Source organism: Pagrus pagrus, assembly GCF_965226575.1.
Source record: "Pagrus pagrus genome assembly, chromosome: 5".
Taxonomy (NCBI): domain Eukaryota; kingdom Metazoa; phylum Chordata; class Actinopteri; order Spariformes; family Sparidae; genus Pagrus; species Pagrus pagrus.
The window spans coordinates 8,411,792-8,432,125 of NC_140189.1; the positions used below are offsets into that span (position 1 = coordinate 8,411,792).

The 20,334-nt window shown below is 43.1% G+C and overlaps 2 protein-coding genes across 2 annotated transcripts; both read left to right on the forward strand.

Moving 5' to 3' along the window:
* The first annotated feature begins 222 nt into the window (after positions 1–222).
* On the forward strand, positions 223–11,400 carry polr2b (RNA polymerase II subunit B). The gene is made up of 25 exons (XM_084353948.1): positions 223–331; positions 1,048–1,120; positions 1,635–1,785; positions 2,298–2,410; positions 2,630–2,849; positions 3,271–3,429; positions 3,664–3,828; positions 3,981–4,177; positions 4,335–4,454; positions 4,555–4,741; positions 4,971–5,114; positions 5,350–5,489; positions 5,828–5,939; positions 6,148–6,302; positions 6,464–6,662; positions 7,444–7,612; positions 8,268–8,364; positions 8,498–8,592; positions 8,765–9,015; positions 9,194–9,283; positions 9,461–9,568; positions 9,718–9,831; positions 10,098–10,258; positions 10,332–10,527; positions 11,164–11,400. Exons 1-25 carry the CDS (start codon positions 313–315, stop codon positions 11,251–11,253), a joined length of 3,525 nt encoding a protein of 1,174 aa, XP_084210074.1. The 5' UTR covers positions 223–312; the 3' UTR covers positions 11,254–11,400.
* A 1,248-nt stretch (positions 11,401–12,648) lies between these two features.
* LOC311257874 (putative pancreatic secretory proteinase inhibitor) lies at positions 12,649–16,212 on the forward strand (the record flags this gene model as incomplete). Its single annotated transcript, XM_084353816.1, has 4 exons — positions 12,649–12,725; positions 14,114–14,145; positions 15,114–15,226; positions 16,167–16,212. The coding sequence occupies exons 1-4, from the start codon at positions 12,674–12,676 to the stop codon at positions 16,210–16,212; spliced, it is 243 nt and encodes an 80-aa protein (XP_084209942.1). The 5' UTR covers positions 12,649–12,673.
* Between the last annotated feature and the right edge of the window lie 4,122 nt (positions 16,213–20,334).

Below are 20,334 nucleotides of genomic sequence, written 5' to 3' on the forward strand. Positions count from 1 at the left end.
GACAGTTAGAGACAGCTTGAGACAAAAACAGTTTGAGACAAAGACAATTTGAGACTGTCTGAGACATTTAGAGACAGTTTGAGATATTTAGAGCTTCGGGATCACTTTGGACACACCATCAGTAGTTTTCAGGGTGAACAACAGGCGGCCCTAATGTAGCAACACACACGGATGCCAGCCGCCATGAAACTCCGCAGAAGAAGAAGAAGAAGACGACCGGAAGTGACATATATGTTCCGGGGCGCGCTGTTCGTCACAACGTCGTGCCGGAGTTTTCAGTTTGTTGGATTTAAAATCTTTTGCAGATAAAACATGTACGACCAGGACGAAGGTGAGCCGCTACCAGTTCACACCTGCACAAATTGTAGTAACACAAAGGCCGAATAAACTTTATGAACTCAAAGGCTGACTGAACTTTATTAACACAAACTTCATTAACACCATCTGAAAACATGAACCTCCGACAGCACCTAGCTGTTAGCTAATGTTAGCTTCTGAAAACGTAATTGTTAGAGTGAACACACATGCTAACATCAGTTAGCTCACATTAACGTCTGAAAGCATAGACTTACACATTAGCACGTTAACTCCATCTGAAAACGTGAACTTAACTGTTCGACATGCTTGTAGCAGCTAATGCTAACCGCGCGCTGCTTTGTTTCAGCTAGCAGGCTAACAGGCTAATCAGAGACTGTTGTGATCAATAACGCTGATTCAGAAAAATCTAAACTGAATTACAAACTGAGATACACTGTGTTTATGATGGAAAGAGTAATCAGATACTTCTGTGAAAGTATCGATACTACAGTAACAAAGTAAACAAGGAACGTCTTAAGTTACATTACTCAACTATGTTCAGCAAAATGTACTTAAATAACAACAATTAACGTTTAGTTGATCAATTTAATTAGTTCAATCTGTGTCAGCTTTACCAGAAACCAACAAGAATATTCAAATAACCTGTGAAAATCAAAACAACAGATATTGCTGAGTGATGATAAATATTGATGAGTCAGGATGTCTCATGTTTATTTGTGTGTTTGGCAGATAATCAATACGATGAGGATGATGATGAAATTACTCCAGATTTGTGGCAGGAAGCTTGCTGGATCGTCATCAGGTAAACTCACCTGGATCTCTCCACACCTGTGTCAGTGTACTGTCGATGACACCAGCAGCAGACTGAAAACCATCAATAATACTGATGGAGTCATCATCAGCAGGATCTGTGATGCAGGGTTAACGTCTTACTGTGGCTCATTCATCAGCTTCAAACGAAGCTTGATGTTCACACAGTTCTTTTGACTGTGTGATAATACTAGATACTCCAACGCTGCTTCAGCCTGCTAGAATAGACACTAGCCACATCAGATATGCTAACGCTAAGTTCAACAGGAAAACTCACAGCTTCAAAGTTTCAGCTTGCTAGCTGTCCTTTCTTGAGCTTGAGTTTTAAAGCTTATCCTGCTTTTACACACTACACTTCTGTGCACACTCACAGCTCCCTATGTTGTCCTGTCGTCCTCCTCTGTCGTCCTGTCTCCTCTGTTGTCCTTCGGTCTAATGATACATAGCCCTGGTGTGATGATACAGAGCCCTGGTCTGACAAAATACACACTTCTGGTTTCTTTCAGCTCTTATTTTGACGAGAAGGGTCTGGTGCGTCAGCAGCTGGATTCGTTTGATGAGTTCATCCAGATGTCGGTTCAGAGGATCGTGGAGGACGCTCCGCCCATCGACCTGCAGGCTGAAGCACAGCACACCTCAGGAGAGGTGGAGGAGCCGGTGAGGAACACCTGGACTGAATCTGGACCAGATCTAGGTCCAGCTAGGGTTGATGCAAACAGTGGCAACAGCTGACACTGACCTGCCACTGCCAGCATTTGAGCTCGCCGTCAGCTGGCGCTGGTAATTCCAGTCTCCAGTGTGGCAGCGGACCACACATCCATGATTAAAGTAAAACGACCATAAGAAGTCGTCTGAAATCAGTCATCACCTCTGATTACATTGAAACCAGTGAAAGTCCCAGTGGACCAGTAAGAAGGTTTGAGTTCAGGCAGGACAATTTAGTTCAGTTTAACTTCTTGTACATAGTTTGTTCATATTTTAATAGTAAGTGTCTAACGCTGTAAAATTGCATCATTCATAATTGCCTGTTTCGCAACCTCTGGTTTAGATTTGTTCAGAGGAACCTCTTTCAGTCCCAATCTTTAGGGTCTGGGTAGGACCTGGTTTAAGATAATTAAAGATAGTATGTGTCACTGCAATATCGCTCTGACCTCTGTTTCCTATTTCAGCCTCGTTACCTGCTGAAGTTTGAGCAGATCTACCTGTCCAAGCCCACCCACTGGGAGAGAGACGGAGCTCCGTCTCCCATGATGCCCAACGAAGCCCGACTACGAAACCTCACGTAGGTCATCAACTCACTTTCGTTTATTATCCTCACTTCTACCCCGAGAGCTGGTACCCCTCTACCCCCAGAGCTGGTACCCCTCTACCCCCAGAGCTGGTACCATCTACCACCAGAGCTGGTACCCCTCTACCCCCAGAGCGGGTACCCCTCTACCCCGAGAGCTGGTGTCCCTCTCTGTGTTTCACCTGATCTGTGTTTCTGTGTCACACCCTCCAGGTACTCGGCCCCCCTGTATGTTGACATCACAAAGACCATCATAAAGGAGGGCGAGGACCAACTGCAGACTCAGCACCAGAAGACCTTCATTGGAAAAATTCCCATCATGCTTCGCTCCACCTACTGTCTGCTGAGCGGCCTGACAGACCGAGATCTGTGTGAGCTCAACGAGTGTCCACTTGACCCCGGAGGTTATTTCATCATCAACGGCTCTGAGAAGGTACGCTGTGACATCATGATGCACCATGTGACCCCACTCAGAGTGTTTATGTCGAGCTAAGCTAACCAGCTGCTGGCTGTAGCCTCATATGTGACTAACAGACATGAACAGGTGTGTATATATATATTTTATTTTTTATTTATTAGAGCTGTCAATTTAAATGTTTTTATTGCATTAACTTTGACAGACCTAATATATATATACACACACACACACACACACATACACAGAGTATAGAATGATGATGTGAGGTGTTTACAGAACCTGTCCTCAGACTCATCGGGTCGCCTTGATAATATCAGACAAGTTTTATATTGAAAATCTGGATGATTACATCTGTATTTTCCAAAGATGACCACAACAAGCAAACTGGTGTGTTACTGGTTTTCCTCATCAAACTGGTTCTTGTGCTGGTTTGCAGGTGCTGATCGCTCAAGAGAAGATGGCCACCAACACGGTGTACGTGTTTGCAAAGAAGGACTCAAAGTACGCCTACACAGGCGAGTGTCGATCCTGTTTGGAAAACTCTTCCCGTCCTACCAGCACCATCTGGGTCAGCATGATGGCCAGAGGAGGACAGGTGAGTCCTCATGTTCACCTGGATACAGGATCCATTATTATTTTGTTATCCATTGATATAATAAATGTTAATTTTAATAACGTGAGGACAGAGAGGTCCTCCATCATCTGTAACTCTTGAGACACTGAGCCAGAGATTCACGTTAACGTCATCTCTTTATGCAAAATTACTGATCGATCAGGGGACAAATGTGATTGATCAACTCACTGATTACTGATTGATTGTGTCTCTCAGGGAGTGAAGAAGAGTGCCATTGGTCAAAGGATTGTGTCCACGCTGCCCTACATCAGACAGGAAGTTCCCATCATCATTGTCTTTCGAGCGCTCGGCTTCGTGTCGGACAGAGATATCCTCGAACACATCATATACGACTTTGACGACCCTGAGATGATGGAGATGGTCAGTGTGATTATCAGTTATTGATCTGATAGTGACAGATTTTCAGTAATGGTTCAGACAGAAAGCACACTGAAGGAGAATCTACTGGTTGAGTCACTGTTAGCCCCGCCCACAGGACTGTCATATCACCAGTGATGTCACTGTGTTTCCAGGTGAAGCCGTCTCTGGACGAAGCGTTTGTGATCCAGGAGCAGAATGTGGCTTTGAACTTCATCGGTTCCAGAGGAGCGAAACCTGGCGTGACGAAAGAACGGCGAATAAAATACGCCAAAGAAGTTCTGCAGAAAGAGATGCTGCCACATGTGGGAGTCAGCGACTTCTGTGAGACTAAGAAGGCCTACTTTTTAGGGTAAGTCCCACCTGAGAAACGCCTGCACAGGTGTGTGCGAGTCCAGTAAGGATGAGTCACACCCAAGTTGGTGTCATTGTGTATGAAAGTCTTCTAATAATCTACCGTGTCTGTTAGTGTGCGTCAGTGAGTACTAACATATATCTCTGTGTTTCAGGTACATGGTCCACAGGCTGCTGCTGGCTGCTCTCGGCAGACGAGAGCTGGATGACAGAGATCACTACGGCAACAAGAGGCTGGACCTCGCCGGGCCTCTATTAGCCTTCCTGTTCAGAGGGTGGGGCTTCTTCACTCAGTCATCATGTCTTTAAAGTTTAATTTGATTGAATTTGTGTGAATAAAAATAATAAAACTGTATTTTTCTTTTTTGAGTTCAGCATGTTTAAGAACCTGCTGAAGGAGATCCGGATTTACGCTCAGAAGTTCATTGACAGAGGAAAAGACTTCAATCTGGAGCTCGCCATCAAGACCAGAATCATCTCAGACGGCCTGAAGTACTCACTGGCTACTGGAAACTGGGGTGACGTGAAAAAGGCTCACCAGGCCCGAGCTGGAGTGTCACAAGTGAGCACACCTGTAATGAAGAAGTCTGACACACAGATGTGGTTCAGCTGAAGCTTCTCTCACAGTCAGAGTGACGTCTTCAGATTGAAGCAGCTCAGTTTTAGGACAAAGATGTTTGCAGACCTCACAGATGGTCTCAGCCTGTCCCTGTTAGTCTGGATCAGGACCAACGGGGACAGACCTCAGCTCAGCATCTGAACATCAACCTCTTTTATTTTTCTGCTTGTAGGTGTTGAACCGTCTGACCTTTGCATCCACCCTCTCTCACCTCCGCCGAGTCAACTCCCCGATCGGCCGAGACGGCAAACTTGCCAAACCCAGACAGCTGCACAACACACTGTGGGGGATGGTGTGTCCGGCCGAGACACCTGAGGTAAATTTAAAAAAAAACCCACTGGACGCAAACAATCTTAGAAAGTCCTGGACCTCCAAATCAACTTATGACAACACAGGACCAACAATCTTTATCCAGTTTGATTAAAGAGATGAGTTTAACTCTGTCAGCCAAATGTCTGCGTTGGTGATTAAAAAATAAATTGTACCTGAGCTTCATTCATTACACAATCAGCCATGTTAATGACTGATTAACAAACAGTGTTGTGTTTCAGGGTCATGCTGTCGGTCTGGTGAAGAACTTGGCCCTCATGGCCTACATCTCTGTGGGCTCTCAGCCATCTCCCATCCTGGAGTTTCTGGAGGAGTGGAGTATGGAGAACCTGGAGGAGATCTCCCCTGCTGCCATCGCAGAGTCAGTTACAGCTTGATGTGTTCTTTTACAGCTTTCACAACAACAAAGTCTTCACATTGTCTTTTGTTTGACTCTCTTATATTTTTAGGCATATCTAACTGAAAGATGTGTTTCTGCAGTAACAAAGTGAATTCATTCTGTAAATGTACTCAAACTGTCCTTCAGATGGCAGCATCACATCAGCCAAACCTCCAGAATATAAAGAGTATTTCCTGTCAGCTCGGACTTCAGTTAATATTCCACAGTTTTAAAATTGTTATGATTAATCAATCATCTTCAACTGACTGTGCTGAAACTCTCCCAAAATGTACATTTTAAATGTGGTTTTAATGTTTTAGTGCCACTAAGATCTTTGTGAACGGCTGCTGGGTCGGAATCCACAAAGATCCCGAACAGCTGATGAACACATTGAGGAAACTCCGCAGACAGATGGACATCATCGTGTCTGAGGTAGATTATCTGAATCTAATCAGAACAGCATCATACTGTATATCTTGAGAACTGCAGTGGCCAGCTGTTTTAGGAGATAACTTCATGTGTGAGGTGTTTCTCAGGATCATTGGGCACACAGGGCAGGAAAGTCCTTGTGCACTATGGATTAGATGACAGTAAGAAACGATGTCTGAACTCAGTGTTCCTGCTTGTTGTGACGTTTCAGGTGTCGATGATTAGAGACATCAGAGAGCGTGAGATCAGAATTTACACAGACGCCGGACGAATCTGTCGACCGCTGCTGATTGTCGAGAAACAGAAACTACTGCTGAAGAGACGACACATTGACCAGCTGAAGGAGAGAGAGTACAACAACTACAGGTGAGACGGAGAAATTAAGTTTTTCTTTATTGATTATTGATTGATTGTGTAGATTTAGTCAGTTACTCCTCTTATAGATTGTTGGTTTCTGTTCTGAAGTTTCTGTTGAAGTAAAGTTTTGTTGTTCGCCTTTTGTTTGTGTCGTTGTTTGTGGTGGTCAGCTGGCAGGACTTGGTGGCGAGTGGCGTGGTGGAGTACATCGACACTTTGGAGGAGGAGACGGTGATGCTCGCCATGACCCCAGACGACCTCCAGGAGAAGGGTGTGGCCTACTGCTCCACCTACACACACTGTGAGATCCACCCGTCCATGATCCTCGGAGTCTGTGCTTCCATCATTCCCTTCCCCGACCACAACCAGGTACAAAACAATCAAAAAACAAAAGTCATCTTAAAACAAAGTAAGATGAGTTAGTTTTGTAACCATGGTTCTATGAATCCATGATGACCACCAGAAGCAGAGCTTAACACTAGAAGTAATCCTAACACTTTGATATGAACAAGGTGACGCTGCCTCAGAGGACGGAGAGTGTGGGAACAATCATAACCTCATCATGATCCAGATGTTCCAACAGAACCGTCTCACCAACATTCTGAGTAGCAGAACTGTGGCTGTATTTATAGCAGGGCTTTTCAATTCAAATTCAATGAGGTCCAGTTAGAGAAAATGTCCTCAAGTGAAGGTCCAGAACCTCATAATGTCTGAATGTGTCTTTTGTCTTTTGTGTCCGTGTCCGTGTGCGGTCAAAATGAGTAGAATAATTGCATTTATCATTAAAATAAAATAGCCTCTAAGTGCTTAATTTTAGAAAATAATACAGTTTCTCCTTTTTTTCTTTTAACTCCACTTCACTTCTAAACATTCTCAACCAACTGGATCAAAACAATCAACACCTCTTAACAACTGAACAGTGTTACTTTCCTCTGATGCTTCACTCCCCACTGCATCTTGTTCAGTGAGAGAAGTGAGCCTCAGATTTTCCAGCCAGGATTTTAAGTCTGGGCTGTACTGGTGTCAGGCCCGTCCTCATAGTACACCTGCTCTTTGTGAGCCTGGAACCATATTTATTTTAAATCATCTATCAATGATGTCAACCTTTTTTGTCTTTGACATGTGACATCAGTTGTGTCTTGTTCTTCAGTCTCCCAGGAACACGTACCAGTCTGCTATGGGAAAACAAGCCATGGGTGTCTACATCACCAACTTCCATGTACGAATGGACACACTGGCTCACGTGTTGTACTACCCTCAGAAACCACTGGTCACCACCCGATCTATGGAGTACCTGCGCTTCAGAGAGCTGCCTGCAGGTAGCCCATAACTGTTAGTCAGACTGATAGTTTGTACAGCCGGACAAGACTCACCAGAGAAAAAACAATTTCTGAATCAGCAAGTTTTACATATGAAAATCCAGGTAAAAAGCTGTGATGCTCTTCAAAGGTTCAGGTGTATATTCTGATGGATGAGATGGAGGCCGGCCCATTATGTCCTTCTTACAGAGACTTTCAGGGGAGCCTCAGTCAGGGCTGTGACGGTATGGATTTGAGCTTACTGTCTTAAATCAGGTATCCCTGTAGTTTGGCAGAGTGAAAAAATTACAACCTTGAACCAAATGAGTAGCGGGGTTCCTTAGAGGGAAGTGAGCGCAGCTTCTGAAAACCAGTCTAGTCTCGTCTATTATTTCCCAGCTGAATTGATCCCAGAAATAAATCCATAACGATTAATTTAGCACTAAATGTCTTCTGGGAGTTTAAAAGCAACATAATGTAGAATTTGGCAATTTGTGTGATTTGGCGCCCCCTTCAGTTTCTGATTGCAAGACCACTGTGGTAACTATTTGGTACATGTAATTCAGGTGCAAGCTACAAAAAAAGACATGTGACGCTGTGATCTTTCCCTCACTGAAGGAACAGAGAACAAGAGACACCAGTCACCCTGTGAAAGACAACTCTCCTTGTTTTTCAGGTATCAACTCCATCGTTGCGATCGCCTCATACACAGGATACAACCAGGAGGACTCGGTGATCATGAACCGGTCGGCCGTAGATCGAGGCTTCTTCAGGTCAGTTACTAACTTTTACACCTGGTTTCAGTTACTGATGTAATCTGAGTGTTAGTTACTGATGTAATCTGAGTGTTAGTTACTGATGTAACAGTGTGTGTTTCTGTGGTTAAAGCTGCTCTTTACTCTGCAGGTCTGTTTTCTATCGATCCTACAAAGAGCAGGAGTCTAAGAAAGGTTTTGACCAGGAGGAGATTTTTGAGAAGCCGACACGTGAAACCTGCCAGGGTGAGAAACGCTCAGCTGACGTCTGTTTGGTTGTAGTCTGGTGTTTGCAGTATGAAAATTCCTGTCGATCATCTCGGGTGTGATAGCAGCGTCCAGTCTCAGGTGTTGGATGTTAGTGGTGGGCGGGCCAATCTTACATCAGAGACTGAGAACATTTTTTAAATATCCTCAGGTATGAGGCACGCCATCTATGACAAGCTTGATGACGATGGGCTCATTGCGCCTGGTGTTCGCGTCTCTGGCGAGGATGTCATCATCGGGAAGACAGTGACGCTGCCGGAGAACGACGACGAGCTGGACAGCACCAACCGGCGCTACACCAAAAGAGACTGCAGCACTTTTTTGAGAACCAGCGAGACCGGCATTGTGGACCAGGTGATGGTGACTCTGAACCAGGAGGGCTACAAGTTCTGCAAGATCCGGGTGAGAGGACACCTGACAGAACACCTGTTACACCTGACACACCTGTTACACCGGACAGACCACCTGACAGACCACCTGACAGAACACCTGTTACACCTGACAGAACACCTGACAGAACACCTGTTACACTCTTTGAGGAGATACGTTTTTGTTTTTTTCTGTTTCCTGTTTCATGCAGGTTCGCTCAGTCCGAATTCCTCAGATTGGAGACAAGTTTGCCAGTCGACACGGACAGAAAGGAACCTGTGGGATCCAGTACAGACAAGAGGTAAACGACCTGTTCATGATCATAACATAAGGTTCACACTGATCAGCTGATCAGTGATGGCGATCAGGTGCCAGTCACTGGAAATATTTTTCATCAACAGTCAGATTGTTTAATCTGTGAAGTTTAAACATGACGCTGGTGAACAATGATGATCTGATTGCCTTTGACTTCTCTAAGGACATGCCGTTCACCTGTGAGGGAATCACACCTGACATCATCATCAACCCTCACGCCATCCCCTCTAGAATGACAGTCGGCCATCTGATCGAGTGTCTGCAGGGCAAGGTACCAATCATAAATCACATATTTGCAATAATAATAGTAGCTCTGATCACAGGCTACAGATCAATTATATAATGGTATAAATCATTGACTTTAACGTAACGTGCAGGTTTATTTACATACATATGAATATTTTGTCTGTTTTGTTTCAGGTTTCTGCAAACAAAGGTGAGATCGGTGACGCCACGCCTTTTAACGACGCCGTCAATGTGCAGAAAGTGTCGAACCTGCTGTCAGAATACGGATACCACCTGAGAGGAAATGAGGTCACTTACATGGTTTACTCCCTGTTAAACTTGAACACATGATCCCTGCCTGTGTGATGCCTGTGTGATGCCTGTGTGATGTCAGAGTGATGCCAGAGTGATGCCAGAGTGATGTCAGTGTGATGTCAGTGTGATGTCAGAGTGATGCCAGTGTGATGTCAGTGTGATGTCAGAGTGATGTCAGTGTGATGCCAGTGTGATGCCAGAGTGATGTGATGTACGTTTGAGCAACTTCAGTGTTTTCAACACTATTGATCTGTGATCAGGTTCTGTATAATGGCTTCACGGGGAGGAAGCTGACGTCTCAGATCTTCATCGGTCCAACTTACTATCAGCGTCTGAAGCACATGGTGGACGACAAGATCCACTCGAGGGCCCGGGGCCCTGTCCAGATCCTCAACAGGCAGCCCATGGAGGGACGATCACGGTTAGTGAGACATTTGTCTACCTGTCTGTGTTACCTCTGAGTGATCGCTCTGACTCACCTGTCTGTCTCACAGTGATGGCGGCCTGCGGTTTGGGGAGATGGAGCGTGACTGTCAGATTGCTCATGGAGCAGCTCAGTTCCTTCGAGAACGTCTCTTCGAGGCGTCTGATCCATATCAAGTTCACGTGTGTAACCTGTGTGGACTGATGGCCATCGCCAACACGCGGACGCACACGTATGAGTGTCGAGGCTGCCGCAACAAGACACAGGTAAACATGATCAATGACTAATCACAACAAGACACAGATAAACATGATCAATAACTAATCACAACAAGACACAGATAAACATGATCAATAACTAATCACAACAAGACACAGGTAAACATGATCAATAACTAATCACAACAAGACACAGGTAAACATGATCAATAACTAATCACAACAAGACACAGGTAAACATGATCAATAACTAATCACAACAAGACACAGGTAAACATGATCAATAACTAATCACAACAAGACACAGATAAACATGATCAATAACTAATCACAACAAGACACAAACATGATCAATAACTAATCACAACAAGACACAGGTAAACGATCAATAACTATTCACAACAAGACACAAACATGATCAATAACTAATCACAACAAGACACAGATAAACATGATCAATAACTAATCACAACAAGACACAGGTAAACATGATCAATAACTAATCACAACAAGACACAGATAAACATGATCAATAACTAATCACAACAAGACACAGGTAAACATGATCAATAACTAATCACATTTCATCATTGGTATTAATATTGATCTTTTTATCAGTATTAATATTGATCTTTTTATTGGTAATAATATTGATCTGGTGTTGGTTCTGTGTGTGTCCATCAGATCTCTCTGGTCCGGATGCCGTACGCCTGTAAGCTTCTCTTCCAGGAGTTGATGTCAATGAGCATTGCTCCTCGTATGATGACGTCATAGAGTGGCACGGCCAATCACATGCCCCCACGGGCTGAAAATGTGACATCAGCAGGAAGTGAAAGTAGAAGTTTGATGTTTTTATAGTTTCATGTTGTCTCGCTTTGTTTTGTTAAAAGTCAAATAAATTTGAATTTGTTCTGATGTTGATTGTTCGTCATATGGGTCTCCAATGGTTTACACTCATGTAACGAAACACACGGGTCACAGGAACAAACAAACGGGTCACTGTGTCCACGGTTGATGTCATAAATTAATATGTGGATTATACCACTGGGTTTATTTATAACGTGACCGCTGCATTCTGACATAGCCGATATAAATATTATACATTTAGGTCCGACACTGTCCCACAACTTAGTTTTTAGAGAAATCAGAGTGACATACTATAACTTTATTGATTGAATATTATCTGTGCTGAAGACTAATTGATTAATCAATGAGTGCTCTTTGAGCTGTTTGACCAGCAGTTTAAATCAAAACCAAACAGAAGGACATAAAGTGCAGCTGCTCCTCGTTCAGTCTGTCGTGTTGAGAGGAACATTTAGCAGAACCTGAAGAAAACGGCATCATCAGGTGAGTCGTGTGGGTTCTCATAGCAACAGAGCACAACATCATTCATACAGCTGATGCTGCTGTAATTACACGGCTTCGCTCAGTGATGTCACCAATCAACAGGTTTGTATATAATAATAAATAATATATCAAGCCAATTGAATTGAACATCATGTCTGTCCTCAGTGGAAAATCTATACTGCTCAGAAAGAATATTCTCATAAATGTACCAACATCAGTGACCATGGTGATGAAGCCCGGTTCATGTTATAGTCAGTATCATCATAGTAATAATCAATCAGAGGCAGCAGTTTACCATTAGATCTTAGACAGCACTGAACTCCTTCTGTGGTGTTCGTGTCTGCTTTCAAAATAATGTAAATGTGCTTAGATTGATGTGAGAAACATTTTGAACTCATGTTTCTGCTGTTTAAATAAGTTGTTCTGACCCGTGACAGAGCCACACTTGTTTTTCTGCTGTTTAAATAAGTTGTTCTGACCCGTGACGGAGCCACACTTGTTTTTCTGCTGTTTAAATAAGTTGTTCTGACTCGTGACAGAGCCACACTTGTTTTTCTGCTGGTTCTGTTGGGGTCACTCGGTGTCACTCCTCTTCCTGATGGTTTTTGCTGGTTCAGCTAGTTGCCGGCACAGACAGAATGTTGATCCCGAGATTAAAGTGTGAACAAAAGAGAGCAGCAGCCGTCACAACAACACCGAGCTCGTCCTCTATATGACAACAGCACGCCAACACCAAACATCACAGCCACAGAGGACCTGCACACAGACACATCAGCAGCCAATCAGACGGCACGAAAAACCAAAGACTTCACGTCATCTCACATATCTTCCTGAGTTTTGATCCAAGATGTTTGGCAGGACTCTTCTGCTCATCTGTGTCGCTGTTTTCTTCCATACAGGTAAGACTGGACGACACCAGGGCTGACACGTCTACACAATGTGTACATATAGAAACCATGCGTTTGCCTTTTCCTGCACATAAACTGCATTTATAAATGGAGATTGTGTGATGAGAATGAACGTGCCTCACGTAGACTGCAGACCAGCGTACACTCTGACTTTTAGTGATAGCTGCAGGGGAAATGATGAGCTGGTCATGACAGATGAGGTTTTCCAGTTTCATTGACTGCGTTTCTGTTCAGTCTACACAGTGCTCAATAAAACATCTGCCAGAGGAACATTTATAAACTGAATTTTAAATTATGTATGAGTGAAGAATTTACATTGAAAACATTACTTCCTGTTAATGATTGTGTTCATTTGATCCTGGACTGTAAAGTCTGTTTCAGTCAGAGCTGCATAGATGAATCTTTCAGCACTTTTATGACGTTAAATAATGATGACAGAGATATTACTGCGGTGATGGTTTTCAGGTATGTGCGCAATGTGACGCAAAGAAAGCATCTGCATTTGTCTGAGCGTACACCCAGGGGCCACAAAGGGTTAAATTAACATTCACTCATCACTACACTGAAACGTGTTGCACCACACAGATCATTTGTTAATATCTCATCAAAGCGTAACAATGATGTAACTTACTGAACGTATTTCACAAAAACTAAATTACAGATCATCTTGTGAGGATACCACACTAGCAGCGACACAAGTCAACCTGTGGACATGCTGACTCATGAGTACTCAGCAGTCATTACTGTATTATGAATGAGACCACACTCATCTTCAATCTTGGCCTTAATTTTAATCTTATCTACACAACTGTAATGTTGCAGCACTTGTGACTGTTGGGATTATTGCTCCTACAAAAATCTGTCCACTGAACGACAGACAGACAGCTACAACAGGTGTCTCCGTGCTGACTCACATACAGACGATCATTGTGTAATAATGTGTAAAACATCAGCCTACAGGACCAGATAACATCAGCTGGTTACATAACGTTTCCTTCTCAGTCCAAACTGTATGAATCTAACGCAGATACCCAGATTTTTGTTGTGCCTGATAGAAATGAAATGATATTTTCTATATATATATATTGGTTTTGTTGTTTAACCTTCTAAAACTGTTATACAGCTTGTGACGCTGACATCACTTCCTGTTTACATCTCTACAGATATTTCCCACAAAGTGATTCACACAGAAATTCTTAAGCATCTGATATTTTTCTTAGTTTCAATGGGGCAAATTGTTTAAGCAGAAACTAGTTTGAAAAAAATTCATACTTGCTGGAAACAGAGTTCATAGTCCAGGTAAGATGTGCAGGTCAGGTATAGGAACAGTGAATACTGGAAGATAAATAAACCTGAGAAACTTAACTGTCTCTTTTCAGATGCTGAGGATCCATCGAGGCTCAACAGGAGGGTAAGAACCAAACAAAAAAACATCCTACAAACTACTACGACTTCTTCTATTACTACTACATTAACTGAAATACATTTAAAAAGTAAATTTAAGTTTTGGTCTTAAATGAGTACGTACTGTGGCCAGCAGAAATGATGTCCACTAATAGATAATCATACTTTAGCCTCTACATTAAACACAAGTATGACACTGCACCAGAAAATACACTGCTCAAAAAAACAAGGGCACCATTGATGCTCACAGTAAAAACAGTCAGTCAGTTAAACCTCAGGATGTCAATCTGTCCATTTAGGAAACACAAGTGATTGTGAGTCAAGTTCATCTGTTCTAGTGCAAATGAAAGTGACACCAGGAGCAATGGGGAGGCACAAACAAGACAGCCCCCAAAAAGGGAATAGTTCTTCGTGTGGTGCCCACAGACAGGTGCTCTCTCCTGATCCTTCCCGACTGATTCTTCTCTAGGTTTGTGTTCTGCTAGTGTCCTTGTCACTACTGGTAGCATGAGGCGGTATCTGCGGCCCAATCAGGTTGCGCAGGTAGTCCAGCTCCTGTAGGATGGCACATCCATACGGCGGCCACAAGAAGGTTTGCTGTGTCCTCCACCACAGTCTCAAGAGCACAGAGGAGATACCAGGAGACCGGCGGTTACAGGAGGAGAGCTGGACCGGGCCGTAGAAGGGTATCAGCGAGGGTATATGCGAGGAGGAACAGGAGGAGCACTGCCAGAGCCACACAAAATGATTTTCAACTTGAATAAATCAATCATCAAGAGCTGAAGTGTGATTAAAGTTTTCCCTTCATTTTTTTTTAGCAGTGTCTGATTTTATCTTCACCTAACTCATCGCTGAGTGAGTCTAAACCTGATCGTAATCTGATTGTGAAGTCTGGCTCTGAGTCACAGACATGTACTGTCAGAAACAATAACCAACCCTAACCTGAACTATCTCTGTCTGTTGTTTTTAATGCAGCCCTCCTGTGTGGGGATGTCTGTGACTCAGATGTGTCCTCTGAATTACTCTCCAGTGTGCGGCAGTGATGGCAATACCTACCCCAACGAATGTGCTCTGTGTGTCCACAGACTGTGAGTTGTGATTCATCAGTAATTCTGATTCTGGAAGGTTGTTTTTTTCAACCCCAGTCCAAACCCTGATGGTCTGGAGGTGCTTTGCTGCTAACATTACTATTCATAGCTGTGTCTAAATTCAGGGGCTGCATCCTTCGAAGGACCCGGCCTTTGCAGCCCACGAAGGCCGGGTCCTTTGGAGAGACCTTCGACGGCCGCGTCAACCATTGTTAAATTGGACGGTCTAGCCTTCGGAAGATTTCCTGGTTGCGTCACCAGATGTTCCCGCCCTTACCCTTACGTCACGATTTCTGCTGCCCAGGACCACGAAAGAGAGTTGACTGAATGGATTTTATGGTTTTCTGAACGTCCAACATTTTGAAAGTGAAGGCTTTTAAAGCTTTACTTCCAACAGCATAATGCTAATTTATGCCGTATGCTAATGCATTACCAGCGTCACGTATTTTAACTGAAAGTTAAAATTTGGAGGTTTTCCAAGTCCCCTGAAGTTTTACATATTTGACCCAATACTTACATTACATTTAAATTACAAGTCTGCGCCACCTGATGCCGCCATTTTTCTTGCTTTCCCTCTTCTTTTTCGGGACTGAGCAGCGGCGCGCAAAGGATCTTGGGATATGGGAGGCCGCGAAGGATAGTAGCGGTGCGTCCTCCGAAAAGGGGGAAATGAAGGCTGCATTTGTGGGCTGCATTTGAACGAGCCTTCGAATTTGGACAGCCTTCGCGCAGCGTTGCGACGTAATTGGCCTTCAAATGCGCCCTTTGAAGGATGCAGCCCCTGAATTTAGACACAGCTATTGACAGCGTTACCTGTGAGAAGGTGTTTATTCAACAGAAACGTCTGTTTAAAACCTGCTTGTTCTACCTGCACACAGGCACAAACAGCTGGTATCAATACATCAGCACTGTTGTAATCCATCATTGTTTTTGTTTGCAGGGACACAAATGCCGACATTTTGATTGTGAAGGACGGCGCCTGCTGAGGATGACATCATTGTACTCGTCCCTAACTGATAATGTCATCGGACTTCTGTGTAAACGATGACATCATGACATGCATCTTTGACTCCTGTTTGAATGTAGCTGTTAGCTCGTAGCGCACATACACACAGACACTTACACACACACTTTCTTGACTGCAGCCATATGTAGTAATAATCTGAACGCATTAATTTTATAATGCTGTGTTTTATATTTTCATATGTTTGTAAACACACTTGTGATTGTAATCTTCCAACAATAAAGATTTGTTTTCAGCTGACGTCAGCTTTGTCATTTCTGTGAGACAAATGTGGTGTGATGAGGTGTTCGGAGGGGGTTGTGTGGGTGATGTGTGGAATCAGGCGAGTCCCACCCCCAGGGTTGGAGTTGGGGGTAGGAGTGGAGGAGGTGTTAGGGTTAGAGTTTGGGTTCGGTAGGGGGTAAGGATAGAAACCCTTGATCGGGTAGGGGGTGGGGCTTGCCCGGCTTGAAGGACCCGGGGTGTTAGGGTTAGGGTTAGCCTACCCTCTTTTCCGGAGCTGTGAAAGAGGGTTTTGGTGGCTGTTTTAAAATCTGAGGTTGTGGAAGAAATGCGGTGGAAACAGATGAGTTGTGATTTGATTATGCGTTTGAATGTGTGTTTGGGGTGGTAGCTGGCCTTATGGAGCTGTGAGTGTGTGTCCGTTGTCTTGAAGTAAACCTTGGTGAGCATTTTGTTGTGTGGCGTTTATTGATTTGAAGTAAACTGTGCAGTCTAGGAAGTGGTGACTCGGTGACCTGGTGTGGATCTATTGTGTATTTGATCTTGATGGATGGGTGGTGGTTATTTAAGGTGTTTATGAAATCACAGAGAGTGAAATGTCATGTGGCCAGGCTCCAATGATATCGTCCAGAAAGCGCCAGAGGGTTTGTGTTTGCATTTGGCAAGTGCCTCTCGCTCCCACTCGCTCGTGTACAGGTTCGCATATGATGGTGCAAATCTCTGTCCCATGACTGTCCCATGCACCTGCAGGTAGTGGTTGTGATTGAAAAGAAAATCATTGTTAGTGAGACAGATCTGGAAAAGTTGTGTGGTTTCTGTCGGGTGCCTGTTGAAGATCACTGCAAAAACTGATTTTTAAGAAAGTAAAAAAAGCCTTGTTTCGAGAAAATTAGTCTTATTTTTTGTCTAAATAGAAAAATAATCTTGTCAAGCATTTTTCACATAAGAAAAATATTCTTATTTAAAGAAATATATCTAACTTTTTATTAATAAGATTTTCCAGCTAATATCAAGCTGGATTTAACCAGTAACAAGACTGTTTTCCTTATTTTAAGACTGAGACCACTTGCACAACTTCTCAATTTAAGAATCTTAAGAAATGACAGCAATTAAAGTTTTTTCTATTTATTCACTGTTATTCACAGGCGTAAAAGCATGACAAAAAAATGATAATACAGTTTAACATGACCCTTGACTAATTTGATAAAATGTATTAAACAGACAGTAGACAATATGCACAGTTGCGTGCTGCCCACTCCCTTTTTACAAAATAAATTCCAAAACCTTCCATGACATCTCTATAACTTTTTGCCCAATTTCCATGGCTGTATTTATGAGTCACAGCTGCTGTAATAACAGAAAGAAATCAAATTTGATAGTGCAAGATCAGCCTTAACATGTATTCCGAACTCTTAGAAGTAATTTGCAATTACAAGCTACAGGCACTCAGTTAGTTAAAGTCTCATGAAATGATAAACTCATTTTCTTTCTTGCCAAAAAGTGAGAAAAGGGAATTTAATCACATGACAAATCATTAAGTAACAAGAAATTTCAATGCGAAAGTGTCAAGAATGCATACCCTTATTTCAGCCACAGTTTGCCCACTAGATGACACAACATGAGACAGTGTGCCTTTTACATTACATCAGATGAGCCTTTATGTAGCCCAATCACATCCCCAAGGTGATATTTCATTGGGACATATATCCTTGTGTGTAAAGCTGTAATACGGAGTGAAATCTACAAGGTTATTGCCCTGCTTTAATCTATTGTCACTGGAATGTGCTGTAGACTATAGGGCTGTGTTTATCTCTGACATCAAGTGGAGAGTAGGGAAATCCAAGTGTAGCCCTGGCTAAAATACATTTAGACATCTGGAGATAAATAATTAATGTGACACATCAGCCTGTAAATAGTCTTTAAAAATAGTTTTAAAAATGTTTAAATATGGTAAAAACATTGATGTAAAAATGTAGAAATATAAGAGTCTTAAAGCTGGCGGCGTAAAGTTTGAAAAACCATCAAGTTCAGGCTAGATTTTGAAAGTACCCAGCCAGTAAGTCCCGCCCCCTGCACTCAGGCCTCTCTCCAAAGCCACTCCCCCCAAACCATGAACGCACCGTCTGAAAACTACCGAATACCGCCGACGGAGTCTGAGTCCTCACGAGCGCTGTGAAGAAGACTATCAGTGCATCGTCTTCATCACGTCTAACAAGTAGCTACCTCATGTCTCATTCACCTGTAAGTAAACACCTCATATTATCATATTAAACGTAAACAACCAACATAGCTATTGCAACCTGCTAACGTTAGTGTTGGGTGAATACATACGACAGCAACATAAGGAGCTAACGTTAGCTACATTGTCTAAATAATGCAGAGTAATAATACATTTCCCCAACAAAACAAACAAGCTCATTATCTGTCCAACAGAGACACAGCTACCATGGAGTCTGTCCTCTGGGGTCCGTTTCACAAAGCAGGTTCAACAAACTCTGAGTCTAACCTTGAACTCTGAGTTGATCTACTCTGAGATAGGAAACTCTGAGTTTTCGGTTCCAGAACAGCTGATTTGAGTTAGTTTGATCAACTCGGAGTAGTTTCACCTGGAGTTAAGCGCGTGCGCCACAAGTATAAAAAGACAGCATCAATGGAGCCCCGATTCGACGAGTCACCATGGCAACGGAGAAGAGAAGGGCTACGGTTTTTTTTAATTAATGCGCTCATACGGTGAGTTTGAGCACGTTTTTAGAAGGAAGTGTAAGCAGCTTAAGATGAAACATAAAAACATTGTTCAAACAGGTAAGACCTCGGCATAATCTCATGGGGGTACCTCATTTTGATCATGTTTTACATTGTAAAGTAAATATTAAGTGGCTGTTTGACTGTACAGTTGTTTTATCCCCAACATAATGCTGTTTTCACACACATACATGTCTTCTCATCTATATCATGTTCTGTTAAATAACTAAGCCTATTTAAACTAACGACTTCTACTCAGCCAACAGAAAGAAAGCAGATGCCCGTAAAACGGGTGGTGGCCCAGCACCGCACCTCTAACAGAGGCAGAGGAGCTGGCCCTAAGCCTGGAGGGAGCTCATCCTCTGAGCTCAGCCCCCAAGACACAAGCGCTTTTATAAAATTTAATATGCCTAGACCTATCTATATATTTTAAGCCTATTCATAAAAATATTTATTTCCCTTTCATGACTTTTTTTTACTTTTGTAAAGTGCTCTGCATCTCCGACGTTGTATAAAAAACTCCCATTTGCAAAAAAACGCAGCGCAACACACAATATCTGCTGGGATGTGAGAGCATGACTTCGGTTGGTAATGTTGGAAATGTAAGGACGGATTAGGTTGTGTATGTAAATGATGGACTGTGACGTGAAACGGTACCGCTCAAAAAGATAATTGTCTGGAAATGCAAGAACATCTATGCGCGGTCTGATAATCATCTCCCGACGAATATTTAATTCTCTGCGCAGTAATGCTGCACCTTCATCCACGGGATCATTATCAAAAGGACATGCCATGGTAGTGAAAATAGTCGCCACCTAATATAACTTCTAATGTAGGCCTACTGACTGATTTTTGCAATGATTTTCTCAAAAAACAGACGGCAGAACTATATTACGCCAAAACTCGCCTGCTGACTGAATGAATGAGGAAATCAAATACTGTGTGTGGCTGAAAGAGGGCGGAGACAGAGAGAAACTCGAGGTTTGTTGAGAAAAACCTGGTCCCGACCAGGTTAGGTTCATAGAGTATGTTACCACGGTAACTGACCGAGAGCTCAAGTTACCTCTCTCTGTGAAACAGGCTGGAGTTACCCCTCTCTCTCTGGTTTGAGTTACCTCCC